At 33.5% G+C, this 24,265-nt stretch overlaps 1 protein-coding gene across 1 annotated transcript in view; it reads right to left on the bottom strand.

Annotated features, from left to right (window-relative positions):
* The window catches only part of LOC143251578 (DNA polymerase theta-like), a 104,084-nt gene that overhangs the window by 55,542 nt on the left and 24,277 nt on the right, over nt 1-24,265 (bottom strand). Inside the window, exons 5-9 of the mRNA XM_076502850.1 lie at nt 16,927-17,312; nt 10,304-10,462; nt 2,726-2,938; nt 1,927-2,069; nt 58-241 (exon numbers count right to left, since the gene is read on the bottom strand). Coding sequence (XP_076358965.1) covers nt 58-241; nt 1,927-2,069; nt 2,726-2,938; nt 10,304-10,462; nt 16,927-17,312 — 1,085 coding nt within the window. The remainder of the gene's footprint in view (nt 1-57; nt 242-1,926; nt 2,070-2,725; nt 2,939-10,303; nt 10,463-16,926; nt 17,313-24,265) is intronic.

The raw sequence follows: 24,265 nt of genomic DNA on the forward strand, positions 1-24,265 counted from the left end.
GTGCCTAGTATAATTTTTAGATAAAAAACATATATCTGACAACATTTACCAGATTACCTTGTTCTGAATTAGTTTGACAAATAATAAACTCATTTTCCATGAGGTAATCAATACAGGCAGTAATGGCATTCTCTGTTCCAGCTTGTTCTTTCTTCTCTTTCTGTAGAGAAGCTGCCAATAGTGTGCAAGATGCATACCTTGCCACTTCTTCCAGTGTTGTTGTTACACCACTAGCAACCACCTGAGAAACGTAATCATGTTTTTTGAATTGCTGTGGCATAAGGGTTAACTCAACACCAAAGCAATGATAGAAAAAATTATGATATGAAATAACCATTTGCCAACTATATCTTATCAATGACTGTGATATTTAGATTTATTTATTAAAAAAAAAAGAGAGAGTCCACTTTTCAATTTTTTGTTTGTTATTTAATAGATACCCTTTTTAAATTAACACGATCAATTTATTAAGATGCATTTTATAATTTTTGACAGCAATACCTAATCACTCCATTATTAAGTATAAACTATAAATATTATTTAAGAATCTTTACATCTCCAAAATCAAAACTAACAGGCACACAAAGCTGGATATACAAACATACAACACATGAGAAACACTGGAAAAAAAACAGACCCAACATAAACACACATGCATAAAACAAAAACAGCAAGGTTAAAAAAAGCTGTGATATCTTTGTTTTAAATTAACTATCTTTGTGAAAATAGTCATTTACTTGAGATTTTTTTTTCAATTGTTAAGCTATATTTTAAGACTAATTTTTAGTGGCATAAGGTGCTTTGTTTGTCTTATATTTACTGTAAGCTTACACTTGAATTTTAATGCAGCACTTCCTCCATCCTAAATCACACATGTGTATTGATGCTATACACCAAGTAAACACATCACACGTACACGTTTTTTCCTGTTCTCTTATAAATTAGATAATTTTGGTTTTTTATTTATATTGGTTTGAAGGATAAATAAAGACTATGTTTAAACTGGATTACCTCATTCCCAAAATTGGATTACCTTATTTTACACTTATATTTCATTCAATGAAACCCTTAGAGAATGTATATTAGTGACTTATAGGCTTGTTGATTCTATACTCTTTGGTCTTTTTTCAGCCACACAACTAGTAAAAGTGTGACAGAATTAGTGAGCTATAATTTTCTTATGATTTTTTTTGGTAAAGATGATATATTGACGATTACGTCCATATGTAAGAAAAACTCTAACATAACATTTAATTATCAAGTCCTTCACTGATCCTTAAATATATTAACAATAAATTTTGATAACTAAGTTATTTTAGATATCAGTTTTATTCTATTTTCATTTTGTATAATGTGATTACCTACATTCAAGTTGCAATAAGTAACTGGGGTCTGGCATGGAGAGATGGTTAAGGGTCACAGGTTCGAATCCCCGTCTCACCAAACATGCTCGCCCTTTCAGCCATGGGTGCTTTATAATGTGATGGTTAATCCCACTATTTGTTGGTAAAAGAGTAGCCCAAGAGTTAACAGTGGGTGGTGATGAGTAGCTGCCTTCCCTCTAGTCTTACACTGCAAAATTAGGGATGGATAGCACAGACAGCCCTTGTGTTGCTTTGCATGAAATTCAAAACAAACCAAACCAATAAGTAACTGTTATTTAATTCAGATAAACCTAATATAATACTCAGCTAGTAACTGCACTTTATGCAGCCAAAATCACAAGCTATGTTAAACTACAATGTTTTTTCTAAAGTAAAAAAGAAGGACAGAAATTTTACTGACGTACAAGAGAAAATAAGAAATTTCTTCACACAAATCAGTCTTCATGAATGTAATACGTATTAATACAACCACTAAAATGAAATATAAAGCATATGTATTTTTAAGTAAATGGGTACATATGACATTCACATATTTACTAGCCTCTAAAATTGCTCTCTTCAAACACCCAGTGAGACTGTGTTCTTCCTTCATCAGTAAACAGGATTGGACAGGCTTCAAATCTGACTTCACTAAAGAGATTGCTCGTTCTCTTTCATTTTCTTTACACAACAATATACTTTCTCCTATGATGAATTCACAAACACTAGTGTATAACAAGTCTATAGCAACTCCTCTAACCATTTAATATACTTTTAATATATATTTTGGCTTTTGTTTAACTAAATCAGTTTTTCTAGTCATACTGGAAATTCAGCTTGTAAAAGAAACAGACCAAAATATTTTTAATATAGTTCTTGTGTAAACTTCTATGATGACAAAGAAACATCACATGTAAACTGTGTTACTTTTTACTTTATTATTAACCAACCATGAGCACTTAGGTTTAACTAAGTCAAATGTATATGCTCAACAGCAAATAAGTTAATTGCAAGATCGATACATCTGTTTGTTTTTCCATCTTTCACAGTATGATTTTCAACTTCAGGTAAATCTGCAGTTTTTCTGGTACACAACTGAATCTAACAATGATTAGAAATACCATTAAATACTAATGTACAGTGTATGATTTTGTAGCAAATTTACTCAGAACTAAAACAATAATAAATTTTAGTTCAGGTCATTTATTAGTATGAAGAGTGTTCTAGCTAATGCTCCTTAAATTTTCAAGTTTTCAAAATAATACTTAAGTAGTTTAATTTTTTAAAGTAAACATTGATTTGAGTATTATTACCAAATTTTAAAAAAGAAATATATATGTTTAACACGAGTATTCTAATACCTTTGATGTCAACCCCTTTGCGACCTGCTCGTCCTATCATCTGTTTGTACGTCAAAACATCTATTATAGAACCATAGAACATTGGTGACCGTATGATGACACGATGAGCAGGTAGATTTACTCCAGAAGAAAGTGTTGATGTAGCAACCAAAAACTTCACAGCACCTTGTCGAAAAGCACCTTCAATAATATCTCTTTCATCAAAAGTTAACCCTATTTGATGAAAATAAAGAGACTAAAATGAAATAGGTACACAGTTACAAGCTTGTGTTCACGTTAAATACAAGGTACAAGATATCTTCATAATTAAATTATCTAATTATAGATATTAAAAAAAACAAATTCAAACTACATAAAGGTTATTATTTTACTGGATGTATGAGTCATTATTTTACAGATAATAGCAATGATCAGGGTTAACAGCTCAGTCAAAAAACATAATACAGAAACTTTGTTTAAAATAGTAAATACCAATTCTCTAACAAAGTTTAACAATTTTAAACTACTTGTCAAAATTAAATATAATAACACTACAGTATTAAAATCAACTAGAGCACAACAATACTTATATACTGCTTAGAAGTCAACAACTGCTATATCAATATCCAGGAGTATTAATATTGCCATCAGCCTTAACAAATTTTAACATATTTGGTTTCAATGGCTTGTTCATTACATCAGCTGCATTTAAAAGCTAAAAATTATGAATAATTTCTGCCACATGCATTTTCATACTCTTAGATTTAATATAAAATTGCCTGTATCCAAATGACATTGTAACTATACACATTACATTTTTCTTTTTTTCTATAAAATCAGGCCAATGTTAAAATTTAACACTCAGAAAGTAAGGGCATGTACGTTGAGGTTTCTTATAGCTTTATACAATATCACTGTTATGTAGACTCAGATTCAACACAAAGCTTGGTTTGATAAAACCAAAACTGGTTATTAGTAATAGCAACATTTAGAGATCAACATTCATTTTGCACTGGATCTTATTCTAAGTAACATTATGGTTGATTGGTAGGTATTTTATGGAAAAAAGCAAGCTATCTGCACCAAACAACTGGTAAAAAAATTAACAGTAAAGTAAAATTATTAAAATTCGTAAAAATGAATCAAGGTAAAACAAAACATGGTTTAATTTTTGAATTAAAAACTTAAATAGCATTGAATCCAATTTTTAAATCAAGTTTACAGCAATAAGAGAGAACGTGAGAGAAAGTAAAGTAATACAAGTTTTAAAAGACTTTCTGTAGCATAATTTTAATTATTATAACTCACCAGGATGACTAATGGGTGAATTCAAACATCAGCATTAGTCACCTGAAGTTGGCCTCTCCAGTCCTGGTTTCGAATTATTTGATATCAAGGCCATTTCCTAATTTCATATCGAACTAATTTTACTTTAATTCATAAAAATTAATCATGTAAAAAAAACAAAGCCCAATTTATGAATTAAAAACTTAAATAGCATTGAAAAGGTAAATGGTCTTTAAAAACTAAAAACATTTGTAAGGTGGACAGTATCACCATCTCCAATGACACTGTCCAACATTAGAGATAAACCTTTGGACCAAACATGTCTAAAATGGTGCGTTCATTAAGAATCATAACGACAGGGTGACAAAAAAATGTGGACTATCGTGACCTGAGTGTCACAAAGATCACACATAGGTGCCTCAGTCCCAGTTAAAAGAAAATAATATGACCAATTCATAGTCTAGTTCGGACAATTCCTCTTTCCTATCATTACAGAAATGGCCAAAGTCCAATAGAGGGTTTATCTGGAAAAGCTTGTTTTCACATTGCTAACTCCAAGTCAACTGCCAACTGGCACAGAGCCAAGCCTTAAATACAGGACCATAGTTTATGTATGGAACATGCAGAACAGGGATAATGCCAGAGCAAACAGACTTAGCTGCAGTGTTGGCAAGCTTGTTCCCTCAAATACTAACGTGGCCTGGTATCCAGAAAAACTAGATAGAAGCAGATGTTAAAGAGAAATGTGCCGGTTAGTTTTGAATATTGGCAAGAACAAGGTGAGAAGTACTATAAAGCAATTCCTGGGCCAGTAGAGAACTAAGCAAGTCAATATAAATAGTACAATTCAAGTACTGCTTAGCTCCTATGTGATCCAGGGCAAGAGAAATGGCATAAAGTTTAGCAGTGAACACAGAAACTGTAGAGATAATCTTGTGCACAACCACTGAACCACAACAAACCATGGCAGAATCCACTGAGTCACCTGATTTCGAACCATCTGTATAAAAGGAACCACAGCTTCACCAACAGAGAGTTCAGGATCAGAGTGAATACCTAGTTGACAGCAAAATTGCATGCAAATAGTTATAGAGAGAGAGAAGTTAAAAAACCATTTGCTGTGGTTGACTTCAGTAAATGATTGAGAGCAGTCTGTAGCTGCAGATCAATAAACCTCATTTTCGACAACTGACACAAGATGTGGAAGTGGTCAACATAAAGCCTGTTTGCAACAGTGAATGGGAGTTGTTCAATGATGGCATTAATCTTTATATATTGAAAAGTGTGACACTCAAAACACAGCCCTGAGGGACTCCAAGTTCCTGCAGGAATGAACAGGAAAGTGTTAATCTGACATGAACATGGAATTACCTGCCCATTAAAAATATTTTTAATAAAAAACGAGCAAATGGTCATGTAACCCATATAAATTGAGGTCTCACAAAATACCATACCTATTGCAGTATCATAAGCCTTCTCAAGGTCAAAGAATACTGACACAAGATGTCGTTTGAGAAAGGCTTCTCTGATCAATGTTTCAAGTTGAATCAGGTAGTCCATGGTGGAGTGGTGTCATTGGAACCCACACTGGGTGGGTGAGAAGAGGTTTGATTTGAGGAACCAAACAAGACAAGCATTAACTATCCTCTCTAAGGTCTGACAGAAACAGCTTGTCAAAGCAATTGGATGGTAGTTTGAAGGGATCCTGAGATCCTTCCCAGGCTTAGAGAAAGGTAGCACAATAGCCTGACACTATACATCATGAAAAACATTCTCCTACAAACCTGGTTAAAAATAACCAGAAGAACAGCAAAAGAAGCAAAAAACAGATGGTGCAGCATCTTCTAGTATATATTATCATGTCAAACCAATGTACTGCCAGACCGATGAAGGGCCACTTTGAGTTCCACCAGTGTAAAGGGGCGATTATAGTTATAGAGACGATCATCCAGAAAGGAAAGAGGTGATCTCTCTGCCCGAGTCTTGATATCTAAGGATGTGAAGGATAACGTACAAGTGCTAGATACCTGGCAAAAGCTTCCCCTGAGAGTATCGACAATGCTCTGGGCATCAGCTACTTCCTGGCCATCAGAGAGCAAGATCAAAAGGGGAACAGCAGTATACTTCCCAAGGACCTTTAGAATCTTGTCCCATATGTCTTTAGAAATGGTGGTGAAAGAGAGGTTGGTTGTGAATTTAATCCAAGATTCCTTCTGGCTTTAACTTCTTACCTGCCAAGGATGTGCATGGGCCTGCTGGAAAACAATTCAGTTAGAGAGTGTGGGATACCTACGAAATGTATCCCAGGCCCGGTTTTCAGCCTGCAAGGGTGTGTCAAGTTGCAAAGATATGCTGATCAACCAATAATGCAACCCCTCCATGCACTCATCCATCACACAACCCATCATTTCTGTAGAAAGAAAACTAGCAAAAGGTGACTGTATTGGCAGGTTTCAGAAATGCTTTGTTGTCATCCAGATTAGAACGTAAACCTCGACAGTTCCACTTATCAAAGTGGCCATTTTTATTTATGTGTAGGCAAATTGGGAAGAGAGCTCTTCTGTTTTTGACCACATTTTTTTTTCTTTATTTTCTTTATTCTAGGGAGGTCTATCGGCCCCCATGAATCCTGCTGTGGGTCGACTGGGCAGGTGTCTGTTATTAGAAGAAAAATCCAGCGACTGAGGGAGTCAACGAATGATCATTTGCATCTGGGGGCCAGAAAAGAAGATGTACCCGAGAAAATGCCCGTACCCAGAATCAAAGGAAGTGGATCTGGGAGTTTGCTGTAATTAATGGTAGGGACAGAGATGGGTGTTGATGTTGATTCATCAACTTTCTTTACCATGGAGGTAAAAAAACTTATGTAGTTTGAGAACTATTCTTTTGGAGGCACGGAGAGATCCATATGCACTTCCACTGTAGTAGTGGAATGAAGTGCAGCAGCATACATCCGTGATGAAGGTTTGACAGTAACTTTCAAGCCTCAGGATAAGTAATGTTTTGAATCGTTTTCAAACAATGTACCTCTTTTCCTTTCAACTGTTTAAGACAAGAATGAAAGTGAGATGGGTGAGAGCCATTGGAATTGATGCAATGTGGGTTTATTTCATACTTACAGGCATCGTGGTCCTTGCCACTGCAATGAGCTCATGTCAAGGAACCACGACATGACATCTTCAAGTGATCAAACCGCTGACATTGGAAACATCTGAGACAGTTTGGAATGTTTGGCCTACCCTGCAAATAAGAAATCTGCTTTGGTGGTGGCTGGTGGACATGGTGTAGTAACTGTCAGAATGAGGGCATTGGTGAGCATCGTAATTCCATCTTTGGGAGTGGAGATACACCTCACTGCAGAAACTCCTTAGGTGGAGAAACTAGTGAAAATCTTTGACTTGGGGATGTTCTTCAGATCCCTCTCAACAATAACTCCTCATGATGAATTCAAAGTAGCATGAGGTGTGACCTCAATAGGTATATCCCCTTTTGCCTTTGAATTCAAGAGGAGTTCACCAGTGATGTTGAGAAGGTTCATTGTGTTGAGACGTGGATGCTTCCACCAACGTCACCAGATCAAAGCTTATTTACTGACTTTGGAGAGTCATCAAGTCCCTCTAGTCCTTTCTGAATGAAAAATGGAGACATTTGCCCTAAAGGTTTGTCTGAAAGAGAATGTGGTATGAGAAAATGAGGTACAGGTGTTACAAAGGTTGAAGATTACTGCTCAGAATCTTCATGATGTGGTCCTTTACCTATGGTTTGTTTTTATCAATATTTTATTTTTATTTGGAGGATCCATAATAAAAAAAGAATCTTTCGGTGTCCAGTGACCCCACCACCCATAGAGCCCTACGAGTGGATGCACTACAATGCTAAACAAGGACACTGCAACAACACCAGAGTGTACCAGTTGAATGACCCTCGAGGGGCCACATCAAAGCTACCCATCTACAGGAATTCAAGGCCAAAGTGGTGTGTTAGGTTTGGACCCCTCAACCACCAGGATCCTCTCCTCCTCCTCATGAGTCACCATGCATGGCAAACATGTGGGTGGATGTTTAGATCCCAGAGGAAGTAAACTGAGAGAACCTTCTCTGGGAGGCCCCTTGGCCATGTACAGGAATCCACACTGAGGAAAAGTAACATTATATTCCATAAAAACTTAACTAAAAGTTACGATCATCAGGATATAATATTCGTGATAACTTTGAATTTTATCATAGGCCTACCCACTTGTACATCCTTTCAACTTTTAAAACAAATTTTCTTACATACACAATTCTCAGAAATTCATAGTGTAAACCAGTTTCTATTCCAGACTGTCAGAACTGAGGTATTTCTCACTTTTCAAGTCACTGTTATAATTTTAGCTGATAACTTAAAATATGACTTTCTATTATTTTTAAATACGCTAAAGATTTCATAAACAGAATGCCTTATACCATATCTTTAAAGTATTATTTACACACATAAACATCTGTATATTTATATAGTAAAGACATACATCCTACTTTAGTTTTATAATCATATTTAGTTTCATTCACACCAGTACACAGTGAAAACACCCTGATCCATTTTGAATCAACTGGAGTATGGATTAGTGAAATGTGTTTTACTGACTTTAATGAACAAACCAATAGCTAAACCCTTACTGAATATTTTATTTAAAAGCTCCAGGGTTTAAGCCTAATGATATTTTCAATAATCTCAAGTTTCAGATAAAACAACAACAAACTGAAGTTGAAAAAAATGAAAAAAAATTATTTTGATTTTCTTTTTTGAGGAGTGAATGGGACTAGATAAAGAATGTGTGTTAAAAAACATAACAGGCCTCTTACTGATGTCATATAACAAACAGTAAATTATAATCACATTTCACCAGTTTGTAAAAAAGAATTCACATACCCTCACACTGCTTTTAAGCACATAGAACAGTAAAAATATAAAGACATTTTGACCATTATTGTATTTTTTTCAGTTCAGATTTGACCACACACATTAAATATTAATTTCCCACCCTTAAGCCTTTTCTCATACTGGAAATGATACTATGACTTATTGTAATGAAATTTCAAAGTTCACACAATTACTTTTAAATCTGTGAAAGATAGATGTTTTCAACAAACTATCCCTTTAACATATAAATCACATCAGATTGAATAAAGGCCAAAATATTTTCAACACCTGAATAAAACTAAGTAATGATTAATCCGGTACAAATTCAAAACATATTACTTTCCTTTAAAACAGTGTTTATTTAAATGAAACAGAAAATACAACATTAAATATGTTACTCTAAGAAATCTGCAACAAATGTTTCAAATAAAGTTGGTACACTACGCATTTAATCAGAAGTTTCATAATTTTTCTCTTACTTTTCACAACAACTTACATACTAAGACCAGCACATAAGAGTTGTAAGAAAATTAACAAAACATAAAAATATCATTCTTCAAAGTATTTCATCATTAACACCATTTAGTAATATGTTAATTATTTTAAAACAAAGTTTATACATGGGATTTTTACATAAAATATGTATACTTCTGTTTTTTTAATAATGTTAGAAAAACATGTAGGTCCAAGAAGACTTGATAGAAATGAAATAAAAAACCCTGTGATTCAAGTGCCTTCGAAAGGTGAACCTTCCTTCTTCAGAGACAAACTGCTTTTTCAATTCACTATAACTACAAGGCATCAAACACAATAGTTTTTCAGCCCTTCTACAATCCAAGATCACTTCACTCTCATTTTTACTACTTAAATTCCTGCTCTTTATAACATTTGCACAAATGACTCATTATACAGACAGACAGCTTAGATAGACGTACTCAACACATAAAGGATTTTAATTTAAGTAACATGTTTCTCATTACAGTTTTCCAGAATATTACATAAAAAAGTTTAAACTACTCAACTTAGATAGTTGATATTGCCTTACAGTTTTATAAGCATAAATAAGAGGCTTCATATTCAATGTAGACAAATTTTACTCTATCTTGGTAATTTCTATTATGAATTAGTACAACTAACACTTACTCTACTAAACTTTATAACACACGTAAATAATTTGGAATATTAATCTTTCTTGTGAAAATAATTTGGAATACAGATGTAACTGCATATATTAATGCTTACAAGTTACATCAACAGTGAGTTAATTACAGATGTAATTACACATACATCGTTGTCCAATGTGATTAGTAAAATAAAAATCACAAAACTAAACTAAATTCCTGTGCAAATAATTCTGCATTACCATTACTAAACATCATAAGACATAAAACACAATCTAAGATCACTACAAACCTGCATGATGGTAAGCAACACCAAAAGGTATAGTTTTTCCTAATACATTATCAAGACCAGATGGAGAACGCTTCAACTGCTCTAAAATATCCGAAAGAACATTTCCATTTAAAACTTCCCTTAGTTTGGATCCAATCCTTTGGCATTCTTTACTTTTACCTAAGACAGAACAATAATTATAATATTAATTATGCACTTTGCCAAATGAAACAATATACCTTATTATTTGTATAGTAGATAAATATGTTTAAAATGGAGGGTTTTTTCAGCTTAGACAAGGTATATTATTTTAAAAATAGAAGTGTTTCTTGGTAAAACTTTCCACACATACCTAATTGCAATTTTACACTCTTAATTTCTAAAAAAATCAGATTAAGGACATCATTCAGAGTTTAGTTTTATTACAAAAAAGAAAGTTCGTATGTTTCTCTATTTTTGTCTTCAATGATATTTTGTGTAACAAACAGACACACTAAATGGACAGGTCAGAAATTTCAAGGTTCAGATATAACCCTTCCCATACTTGGGGCTTCTTAGATGGAGAGCAACCAGTCACCACTCTATCTATCTTATGTTAACCAAACAACACCCTTCGAAGCATGTTAAGATTGTGATAGAAAAATCACAGTGACAGTTCTGCAGATAAACACAAGAGGGTTTTCTTCACTATAACATAAAAACGTTTAACCAAACTGCTAGCTTCATCAGCACTCATAGTGATTATTCACATTTTTGGCTTTTTATGTCTGTAATGATAGAAATATCCATGGTTGTTTCATTAATTATTTTCAATGAGTCTTGCTGGCTGTTTAATCACAGCAAACAATATACACATTTAACCCTTTCTTTCATTATGAGTTAAGTGGAATTGACCCAGTTCATAACCATGAAAGTATCCATGAGAGTAATTATACTATGATTTTTGATAATGTATACGTTTTCTTATACCAAAACCATAACAGGCTATCTGTTGTGTCCTCCAAGGAGAATTGAACCCCTGATTTTGGCACTGTAAATCTGAAGACTTACTAGTGTCCCAAAGTGGAACTTGATAATGTATGCATATGTTTACAAAAGTTTACAGGTTACTGGTAACCAATACGAGGCTTTTGTACATAAAATATCAAGATTTTTAATTAAGTACTAAGATTTCTTAATTAATGATTTTCTCACAATTTTTTTTCAGAATATTGAATATCTAAAATGCAGAATGATTTTCTCAGATTATTTTTACGAGGGCTGTTCAAAAAATACGCGGACTGACGTCATAAAACAAAATGTACTTTATTCAGAAGTTACAGGTCTGAGACCCCTTCAAAGTACTCTCCTCCCCAACGCACACACTTATCCCAACAGTGTTTCCACTTGTTGAAACAGTCCTGGTACGCTTCTTTTGTAATGTCCTCCAGCTCCTTCTTCGCATTTGCCTTAATCTCGGGAATCGTCTCAAATCTTTTTCCTTTCAAGGGTCTTTTGAGCTTGGGGAACAAGAAAAAATCGCAAGGAGCAAGGTCAGGTGAGTAGGGGGGGTGGGGAAAACAGTGATCGAGTGTTTGGCCAAAAACTCACGAGTTCTGAGGCACAAATTTCGCAGCAATGCGGTGCATCTTCAATTTTTCGGTCAAAATTTCGTAACAAGATCCAACTGATATCCCACACTCTTCAGCAAGCTCCCCGACAGTCAGACGTCGATTTGCCCGCACTAGGATGTTGATTTTGTCGACGTGTAGGTCGTCAGTTGACGTGGAAGGACGTCCAGGATGCTCATCATCTTCAATGGACTGTCGACCATCCTTAAAACGTTCATGCCACTTGAAACATGCCGTACGCTTCATAGCAACATCATCGTAAGCCGTGTTAAGCATAGCAAAAGTTACAGTCGCAGATTTTCCAAGTTTAACACAAAATTTCACAGCAAGTCGTTGCTCCTTCAGGTCATTCATTCTGAAATCCGCCAAACGAAAAAATCGCACTTCACTTAAAACCGCGTAGCTAATACACAAATGAAGATATCTGCAATCGGGAAATGGCGTCGTAATCAGCTGATCTGTGCAAACCTAGCGACATCAAGCGGATTCCCCTGGAACCAACTGGAGCCGCGCAATTCAAACAGTCCGCGTATTTTTTTAACAGACCTCGTATATATCAGAAAATTTTAAAATTTCATATGTGAAATCTTTATAACCTCCAGATAATTATCAAATGTTTTTAAGAAAATACTATATTTTATCTGTTATCAAATTTGAATCTCTGTATATGTTTGATAGATTTGACTGATCTTGTAACCACCATAAATATCAGAAAATAAATATCAATTATGCTCTTTTCTTTCTAGAATAACTACAAAGCTTAGCTTGAAAACACAAATGTTTAGTACAAATAGTTTAAATGTCATAACATGGTACATTTATATATATTTATTATTTTAACTTTACTAGCATTTCAGCCATTGCTGGCTAACATCACAGAAATTAAAATAATGCAGCACATGTGCACACATGCTACCATATCCAATTGTATAAAACTGACCTTTACAAAGTGACCTATCTTAGCTGTGTTTTAGTGAAGTACTATTTTGTGAAATACAGTCACATTTAAGTTTTAATACATTATATATGTATATATGTTATTACTGTTTACAAATAAGTCCTTAAACTTATTTTGTTTAAAACATAGAATGGTAAATAAAGAAGTAAAACAAACAATTGCCTCTTCTAGTTATGACCTTTGTACCCAGTTATTGCTTGTCGTAGGTTACTAAGCCTCAAGAAATTTTGCACATGGATGATGTGAAATGAAATAATTTTTTAAGTTATATATACATATACATATATATCTGAATAACCAAAAAAAACATAAATTACTATAATGATACCATAGAATTCCATTATAATTTATCAAGTTTAGTACCTAAGCTGTATTTGAGCCTAGAAGAAAATATTTCAAATAGGCAAAAGACTTGAGTTTTCAGCACAAAAGTTTGTCTCGAAAGAAAAAGATCACGTCAGTATATCTGAAAATGGCTCCAAAAACCACTTGGGTGACATTCTCAGCTTTTCATAGGTTTTTCACATGTCATATATGGAAGTAAGTGTATATAAGGGACCATTTCCAAAATTGGAAAGAAATGAGCATTGCCACTGTGTATGATTCAGCACATGATCAATATCTCAGCAAATAGAACAAAATAACAAGTTCTTATTTTATATTCTAGCTTTTCAATATTGGTAATTTGAGTTCATAATTTGTATAAAACTATAGACTTTATATTTTGACATCATAAACATCGAACTTGAACCAATACTTCATTCAACATACAAACATTCAACATAAAAATTAATGTTTAAGTATTTTTCAACATCTACTTTTAAATTAAGAAATTAATTAATATATATTATGAATTGTAATATACTGTTTGATACCAAACTTAATGACACAAATTCATTAAATAGTAGTTCAATAAAGTTTTGAATGTGAGTCAACAAACATGATGACATAGCCTTTGACCCATGATCCATATGGAAAATGTTAAAAGAACTTTTTATTCACATGTTTCCAGCACAATGAACTGCAGTCATTTACTTAACAATGTTTGATCATGAACATTTCATTATCATTCAGTTTTCTAAATGTTGAAAATGTGTAAATGGTGTTCAACAAAATAACAATGAAATGAATAAAGTATTTATGATTTTAAAGTTAATCATAAATAGTTTTAAGGATAGCATGTTTGTTTAGTATTTCTAAACATATTGGTAAACATATTCATACAAAATTATGTGGTAGAAGAACTGTTAAATGTATTTTGAAACTACTAAATAATTAGGTACATTCCTACATTTATTGTTCTCTTTAAAACAACATTGGAAGCCTAGAGAAAATAAAATTATTTGTTCTGAGTCATAATGGTTCTCAGCTCTAATAAGATATGCCATTGCAAAGGTGGTTCTTCAAGTAAACTCTTTAACTGTATTATTATTATTATTACAAGGAAACTGTCTGGTAGAATTAAAAGATATTCAGCATTACAACTTAGGCAAATACATGCCTTGCAGATTATCATTCACACCTTTTATATTATAGTTAGTTGCTTCACATAAGTACAATGGATATAACTGACATATCAGTGTTACATGAAACACTTAAACTAAAGAGCAAGTCCATGATGAGCAATGGAAAGAATCATTGCTATGCTTCTCAAACACTAAATGTTTTATTACATGTTAATTCTATAATTATTAATTAATTGTCAAGTAAATGCTGTAAAAAAAGAAAGAAATTAGTTATATTTACACTTATTTGTGGAACTTTAATAAATCAAAATAAATGAAAACAGAAGTTTAATTTCAGCTAGAAACTGCAATTAAAATGTCAGCTACATTTAAATAAGCATACAGTAGTGCAGACACATTCTTTCCTTAAATGAAAAGTGCTGGGCAACTTGTATTAATGTTTCTTAAGTCACAGTGAAATTGTATAGTGCCTTAAGATACTTTATCTGTTACTTTGAAACTTTTCTAAAAGTAACATCAGTCACTTTTCTAGGCCTTTCTAAAGTTTCATCCACATATTTACGTTCCCATGATTAAATATGTTAATCATTTCACCATTAATCAAACTAAGCTACAATCTATAATTTAATTACTCTCGGTAACCATGGTACTACAACAAACATTCGTTTTACAGAACTGCAAAATAATTATGGAGATCAACTACAATGAGTCTAAAACCTGAACTACACAATAAATGATGTAAAGTATAAAAATGAGACTTAAAAAGACTAGAAAGCTTCAAGTATAAACAAACAGGTTCTGTGAATGTGTGTAAAATCATTTTACACCATTTGCATGTCAATAATAAATAACCAGTATACAAGAGTTTTGACCTATTTAGTCCTTAATTTCAGTAATTCTTACCTAAAAGATGGCTTAAGCTGTTGAAACAGTAACATATAACTGTTATGCATAACTCAGTTCCCATTTATTTGTTTAGAGCTTTCAGAGTATAGAATACATGCATTCTCTAAAACCTTCCAATCAAACAAAACAAAACCTATAACTCATATTTCCTAGACTGATAGAAAATAACCAAAATCAGCCCAAAATAACAGAAAAATCTTATCCTTGATATTACGATAAGAACTGGTGAAGCTTAAATATTCATTGTTATCAGTACAGTTATGGTACAAAGATATTAATAAAACAATTATCCACAATAATGCTCATAATCAAATAATTGACTGATGCAACAATGCAGTATGTATTATATAAAGCAAGAGAAAATATATCTCGGTGTCAGCTAAACTGATAAATGAATAAGTTCTGCACATTCAAGTAATAAAATATCATAATCTTAAGCCTGCAAAATGTTTAAATTACAATCTCTAGAAAGTTGCTTCAGTACTTCTAACAAACAAATTAAATAAAAAGTTACCTTGGGCATAAATGGCTGCAGTGCCTTTGGCATACCAATAAAAATTATTGAACATTAAGTATTTACAAGAAAGTGTGAGACACGTAAAACCAACTGCACATTTTATTGAAGGAAAATCATGTACAATTAAAGCACTACTCTGTCACAGAATATCAATGTATAAAGCTATTACGTACTTCCTTCTGTACCAAAGTTTTTAAAATTTGGAAATAAAATTGTTCTGTGAAGATAGCACCACTGATTATTTCATAAAAAATTCAAAATGAATGCTTATGGTGGTACATATTTAGTATTCATTCTATACATTAATTACATACCTAAACTATTTTAGAAAACGGAAAAATATAGGGAATTCCTCTAACAATGATGAGTTTAATCAAAACAAGAAATAGTTGGGTGAGTTACTGAGAGTTTAAATGCAGATTATATATACATAAAACTAATGCTTGATCCTATTAAATGAAAACAAGCTATAGCTGAAAATAAAGCTTAAAAGGCAAGTGTTCGTACTATTATTTTGTTAAAATATGATATCAACACAATGATATATTTTACAGCATAAGATTAAAGAACATGTGGGGTCTAAATACTAATAAATTTTTAACCTCTGTATGTTCAACACCAAACATTATTGAACTTGTGTAGTATGTTATCAATAGTAAATTATAAATAATTCTTGTATAACTGACAGATAGGAAAATATCAGTACTGTAGAATTTTCTAAAATAAGATAAAACAAGTATTAAAGATATGCCTCTTTTTTTTTTAGTTTAATTATTTTTATAACATTAAAGTTATAAAGAGGTTATAAAATAAATTATCTTAAAAAATGTTTTTTAGCAATTTTTACATAATACATTTCTGGAGGTTAATAAAATATGAACTGAACTGAAATACCATATAAGATATGAAACTTAAGAAAGACATATATCACAAAACAATAAAAAAAATATACCACTTTAATATTTATCACAGTGCAGAGCTACTTCTTGGCTCAACTGAATAATAATAGTGGATTCATGGTTAAAATTAACACAAATATGAGACTTCGAAACCTCACAAAGGATGTCTGTCTGCCTAAAATGTTTGAGGCAAAAATTGCTTCTTCTATTCAACCATGGGTGGTGTTATATTTGATTTTTATAAATCACATAATAAAAAAACCAGCAACCCAGTAATAATAAACTTACTCTTTGCTTTAACACCAGGAGGATAGGGTCGTCCCAACTCACATACTTCCCTGGCAATGCTCTCTGCCAGTTTTTCGCACCAGTTTTTGGTGGGACAGAAGATTAAGACAGAATGCCCAGCCACCACAGTGTCCAGTGATAGAAGGATGGTGTGATCAGAGTCTCCATGAATTGTTAATTCCCTATCCTTCATTGTAGCAACTTGTTCCATAGTCTGGACCTCATACATAGCATCTCCTATTTTCAAGTGTTCTTGTAGTGGTACAGGTCTGAAGTCTGTGTAATAAAGATCTGCTCTAAGCCAGAAAGCCAATAATTCCAAATTTGGTAAGGTAGCACTCATGCCCACCACTTGGACTGGATTGAATGTTCCAGTATTATCAAAACTAAAAGAAGAAATACAGATCTCTTTGCATGTGGATGAAATCACTGACTTATACATACTGAAGTTCATTCAAGTTTTACTTCAAGTTTTTTGTAGAATATCATATAAAACAAAGAAATTATTCCCATTAAAAGACTATTATAATTAAAATATGCAAACACATTTAGCAAAGTCTAGTTTAAGACATCCTGTACATTGATCAGGCAGGAGGTTTAGAAATAAAAAATAATGTTTATTTTACTTTGTTGTTCTCTTTTGTAAAACCTCATATCTACTTGTTCAAGCAATCTAAAATTTTATACAACACTTGCTTTTGATGGAGTGAGTCAAGAATAACAAAGGTAGTTAGCAAAGTACATACTGATTAGAACCATTTGGTATTTCGAAGATTACACACTTGTTTTCTCAAAGTTTATCTTTACCTCTTTGTAATAAAAACTGCACAAGTATGTACACGTTTTATGAAGAGAAAGAGCCCACACCCAATAAAAATTCTTTAATTCACCAATATTTTATTTTAGAGCTTTATCAAGAGGTAGACACTTCAAAGAACAAAAGAGCTAATGTACTTTAAAATAACAACAATTCATTCTCATGTATCATCTGACAAGTTATTCATGTTGTTAAATATGAATAGCCTGGCATGGCCAGGTGGTTAAGGCACTCAACTCGCAATCCAAGGTTCACGGGTTCAAATCCCCATCACATCAAACATGCTCACCCTTTTAGCTATGGGGCATTATAATGTGACGGTCAATCCCACTATTCCTTGGTAAAAGAGTAGCCCAAGAGTCGGTGGTGGGTGGTGATGACTTACTACCTTTCCTCTAGTCTTACACTGCTAAATTAGGGATAGCTAGTGCAAGTAGCCCTCATGTAGCTTTGCACAAAATTTTAAACAAACTAAACCAATTAAATATGAAAAAGTAACAGTAATAAGTGTAGAACAAGAATAGTCATGGTGAAAAAATTACTGGTTTAAAATTTAAAACAAAGCCTGATAAATACATGCATGTGCACAGTAAATGTAATTAAAATCTCACCTTACATTATTACAAAAGAAATAACGTTGATTGAAGACTTCTCAAATCGAATGAAAAATATCTACAATCCAGAAAACTATGGCACTTCCTTACTGTTTTAATACTAAAAGATTGGTTGGACTTAGGCACACTGTGTCCGTTAATAAAATGAGAAAGGACAAAAGATGAACAGAGAAGGGGAATGAACTTATTCATGAACTGGCATGAATAAGGGGACCAGAGGTACCAAGGAAAGGTAGTTAGAAGACCACAAAAAATGAAAAGTGGGCTATATAAAGGGAAATAGCAAGTAATGAATATAATCCCAATACTATCACCCCAAACTGGCAGAGATGACTCTGAAGACTAGGAGTTCAGGAATGGGAAATCTGTATGATAAAAAGGAGAATACAGGAGTCATTTGGCAGGCAGTACGAGTCATAAAACTGTGGGAGAGAAGATGTAGTCAAAAAGAAGTGGCCAAAAATACAAGGGATGGAAGAAATGTAAATAAATCAGGTCAAAAGGCTAATGTGAAAGAGTAAAAAACAATGTAATTAGAAAAATAATTGTACATATCTGAGAAATAAAGTGTGTGTGTTTTCTTAGAGTAAAGCCACATTGCACTATCTTCTGAGTCCACCGAGGGGAATCGAAATAAAGTGAAGAAAGCAGGGTGTTTTTATCAGGTAGATTAGTTCAAAATGAAAAGCTAGAAACAGAAATTAGTGTTCAAGTTCATTCTTATCAGTTTCAGGTTCATAAATTTGGGAAGTGACTAGATACAATGAAAGCAGAGGATCCCAAATGCATAATGAACTAAACCACATGATAGAAGATGACTATCATATCACCCACAGAAAAGAAACATCCAGCAGAAATGGTATTAACTTGTTCTGTGTGAAAAAATTCTTCACTTATATACTTTATAAGTATTCACATTAAACTGTGAATTCATGTTGAGTATAATAAACTCAATCGAAATAACAATAACTGAAAATTGAAAAAATCATAAGTATCAACACACCCAAAAATATTCAGTGCTCTACAGTGTTGAGGAAATGAATGATATATGAAAACAAATGTAGTTGTCATCGCACACAGAGGTGTATTGCACTCTTACAGGCAGAGAGTTGTGCTGCATGATGATGTTATCATGTAGTACCACAAATTCATGTGGTTTTACATTAGATTAAGTGGTAGTTTTCACAAGGCTTGCAAATCTCCTTGGTAGAATACACAAATGCAAGAAAACTATTTTGTGTAAGAGGTAAGATATCATTTTGAAATTTTAAAAGCTGGTGTGCACTCTGAGTAAGCTGAATAACTGCCAGTCAAAAAAGGGACAAGTTCAAGAGGTAGTGTCAGATATGCTTACTTCACCATAATAAACAACTGCAAAAAAGAATTATGAGACTTAGAAAAGGGAAACTGTTTAGTACTTTGGTTAGTGACCAAGTGCAGTATTAAAAAAATCCAGTGATTTTGAATGAAACCAAAGAAAAACTGTACTGTATCAAACATCTGTTTCTAAAATATATTAAACCTAATGTGGACAAAAAGCAGTCCATACCAACTGGTGACCATGTTACAGTGCCCCAAGATCTCAATGACAAGCAGAGAATTAATAAAATCAAAAAAACCATGTGCAACTTATCAATCCATTCAAATAGGAAGGACACCTCTAGAAGGGTCACATTAACTTTTCATCTGAGACTTTTAATCCCTGGACACCAATGTTCTTTCTGACCTTGAAAGAAAGAAGTTACAAAATTTCAGTGGTACATGTATCCCACATCCAAGAAAAGTAACACATATGGATCATATAACACATAATCATCATCTTAATGTGAGTACCATTTCATTGAGGAATCTGTTTAAGGATTACATAACATTATCAAGGATTGGTTCAGTTGGGACCAGAACATTCAACAGAAGTTATGGGATTTCAGTGGTACATGTATCCCACATCCAAAAAAAGTAGCACATGTGAATCATATAACACATAATCATCATCTTAATGTGAGTACCATTTCATTGAGGAATCTGTTTAAGGATTACATAACATTATCAAGGATTGGTTCAGTTAGGACCAGAACATTCAACAGAAGTTACAGGATTTCAGTGGTACATGTATCCCACATCCAAAAAAAGTAGCACATATGGATCATGTAACACATAATCGTCATCTTAATGTGAGTACCATTTCATTGAGGAATCTGTTCAAGGATTGGTTCAGTTGGGACCAGAACATTCAACAATCGAATAAGATAGACCTTGAAGGAAGCTGTATAATAAACAATGTCAACACATTGTTCCAGAACTGAGAAAACAAAAATACAGAAAAAAGTGCCCCCCCCCACCAAGAGTTTTTATCCTATAACCTAAGCACTTTTGAGAGTTGGACCTTCATTTTGCCCCTGAAGAAAAAAGGTTAATCTTTCAAAAGTGATCAGGTTATAATGTTTTTACTGTTTTATATTAAGAATTCTTGAACCTATGTGGTTTTCTGGATATCTTATTAGTAATGTGGGACAGATTTAACTCAATCAAAGCAAATTAAAAAACAAAAATATTAAACAGACAACAGGAACAATGAAAGTCAATAATAAGTTCAGGATATTTTGAGCAATACATTTTCAGAATGGATGCAAGTACACAGTCACCAAACTCACTTGGCCTTCAATAAACAATTGGACCAGGGATACCAGGATAACATAAAAACTTATCTCAGAAAACCAAATCTAACATATTTTATAACAAAGAGGCAATCAACAATCTTACAATTAAAATATGAAATAGCAATGCAAAAGGAATCACTTAGCTCAACAAACACTATCATCACAAAACAAAGTTTTAGTTAAGAACTTACAGAAAAGAAGTTATTGTCTTAAGTCAGAAATTGACACTGAAAAACAGTGGCAGTGCCAGGATATTTTCGTTGAGGGGCTGAGGTAAACTGTGGAGGGGCTTCCCAAAATACCATCAATATGAAGTACAGATGGTAAATTATAATAATGTAAATACCAAAGTACATTTCAGATGCATTTTCAATGCAGTTTTCATTGGAAACTCATACTCTGATTAATAATTCATTATTACAAATTAGAGATAATCTGTTTATGAAAATATGCACATATGTAAAAGAGGAAGTGTTTTCCATATTTTATGAATATATGTAAGGGGGGGGGGGCTTGGCTCATTTGGAGGGAGGGCTCAAGCCACTGACTACAAAGGGATAATTACACATTATAAAAATAAACTGAATATGGTAATACAGTAACAAGTCATTAAAGAAGCAAGCCATGGTACAATGGGTGCATATGTTCTTATACACTTGATTCATTGCAAGTTCCCTATCATTTAATACTGTAGTGATGCCATGGCTAAACTAATAGCTGGAAAAATATTTCACAACCTTGCCAAAGGAAACACATCCATAAGTTAACATTTCTCTAAATTTAAAATATATTTCCAATAATACTCACCTTTACTGACACTTATAGTTATTGCTCAACCATCAAGGTTTCAACTTTGCCCATCTAAGCATTAATCTTTTTTTTTTTTTTTTTTTTTTGCTTCAATCTCTTATACCCCACTTTTGTACCCTTGGTGGTATTTGTCTTGCAATACTTTCCACCTACAACAATGCACCCCTCTATCCTGGTACTGTATATAAGCACCTAAATTCAGATATTTTTACGCTTTTTGTTTGGAGCCATCTCAGTCTAACACTGGCTCTTAGTGGGAAGAAAGGGAAGAAGAGTGTCAAAAGAAGTATTAGGAAAATGTTAACTTCCAAAATATACTTACCTCTGATGACATAACTATAATCTCACACTGAGAAAGTGGAGGGGCTGGTGAGGGCAGTATCCATACAAAAACATCTACACAGATCAAGGGTACACCAAGTTGGAGAAACTCACTACATCCAGAACAGGTATGCTCTTCACTCTGAACTAAGTTTCTATATCAAAGATGGAATAGTGCATATTCCACATTGGTGGTTAGTGCAATTGGACAACAACATTAAATATAGATATACTTTTGCTTGGATCCCAACTTATAGCCATAAAGTGATGCATTCCAAACCACTAGAATCATGATAGGAAAGTAAGCAATACTGAAGCATACAAACTTTCTCCTCCATCTGAAAAAAGTCAAGAGGCAACATCACAAGCTCAGAAGGACAGGATCACACATGCCTTACTCAACCAAATGAACAGAGCTTATCCAGTCTGAAATTATAAACATTGATCCTCATTTCCCAACTGAGCAGGCAAGAAGCTTTCCACTTTCCCCTAAAAGTATGGGGAGGATGTGAAACTCTGTGCTCAACCAAGGACCCAGAATGAGACCACTCCTCATTTACAATTATGAGGAGACAGCAGACATCTTTACATGAACAGTATACTAAACTGATAACACTCAAAGGAAAAGCAATACACACCCAAACTGGATAGCCAAGTATTAAATCTGAACTGGTACAATGAGTAGACTGCCCAAGAAGATGGTGCCACTCTTTCTGACATCTGGGAAAAATATCCAGAAATTTGGGCAGGAAGGCCTCCCAACATTGCCTTTTTCCAAAAAATGTTGGGGAAATCATTCTAACACTTTAAAGAGACCCTCTTTCCACCAGCCCAGTGACTGAAAACTGAGTATGGTAAGGACTTTCTAGCTCCACTAATAGAATCTGGTGAAAAATTCACATTGGGAAACCCCAAAAAAAACAGTGCAATAAATGAATCAAGTTCCCTAAATTGTTAAAAGCAAACAAACTTGATTTATTTAATCTAATGATTGGTAGGAATGGGCAGGGTCCCCTTTAGCTTTACTCATGATATCCCATGAGTGGCAGTTTAACATAAGATGATACTACCATATGGTGAGCTCCAGGATGGTCTTATGGAACTCCTCATTTCCAGAGAGCCTGCTGCAATCAGTAGTAAGTATTGTTAAATTGGTTGCTAGTACAGAATCAGAAGTATCATAGTGCATCTGTTTGGGTAACACTCACTGCTGACTAAAAAAAAAAGTAAAGGATCTTGGAAAGTAAAGAGAGAAGAGGAGGAGAAAAAAAAATATTCACTGCCCCTTATAATACAGCAGCTGTGATCAGTAGCTACAGGGAGTAGGCAAAAACTTCCAGAAATAGAAATTGCTAGAATGTGTAAAGAATGTGAGAGAAAAGTACTGGGAAAAGTCCACATTCCAGTCTGCACAATATCCTCCAGTGAGCAAATTCAATCAAGTAGCGAAAAACATAGAAATGTGATAAGCCTGATGAGATGTGACTTGAAGAAGTTTCTTCATCTGTAAATAAAGTCCAAAATAAGCAGTACAGATCTATTTGCAAAGCCACCTCATCAAAGTCATCAGGGATAAATCTCAGGAACTGAATGATCCAATTGAATAAAGTCAATTTGTAGCACCTTGAAAATAGTTAGTGTGAGCCCCGTACCACCTCAGGGCTTTGGCACAGCATAACAAGTGATCTGGATTCAATCAGTTGTAGAGGTGAGAAATAGCTGGAAAATGAATTGTTGAGAAGGATTTATCACCTTCCCTGGCTTACAACATCTTAGAACTTATCAAAGTACAGCAGGAAATAAGTGAAGTGATGAAGAATCCTATGCACATGTAGTGCAAACAACTTTGACCTACAATGTCCATATGCCAGCAGCAACATAAAATATACACTTTAATGGAAGGATGGTACATAAATGTCATGACAGAGAATATAGTAACACCGTAACATTCCAACTGGGTAATGGAAAAGGCCATTTGAGACAAAGGACTATAAATGATTTGAGAAAGCCAGATAGCATTGAGGATTCAAAATATTTTCTTATGCTTAGAATATCGAAAAATAGTCAAATAAATTTGTCTTGTATAAAACGACAACAGACAAAGTTAGATCTTTGTCAAA

Source organism: Tachypleus tridentatus, chromosome 6 (assembly GCF_004210375.1).
Source record: "Tachypleus tridentatus isolate NWPU-2018 chromosome 6, ASM421037v1, whole genome shotgun sequence".
NCBI classification, from domain to species: domain Eukaryota; kingdom Metazoa; phylum Arthropoda; class Merostomata; order Xiphosura; family Limulidae; genus Tachypleus; species Tachypleus tridentatus.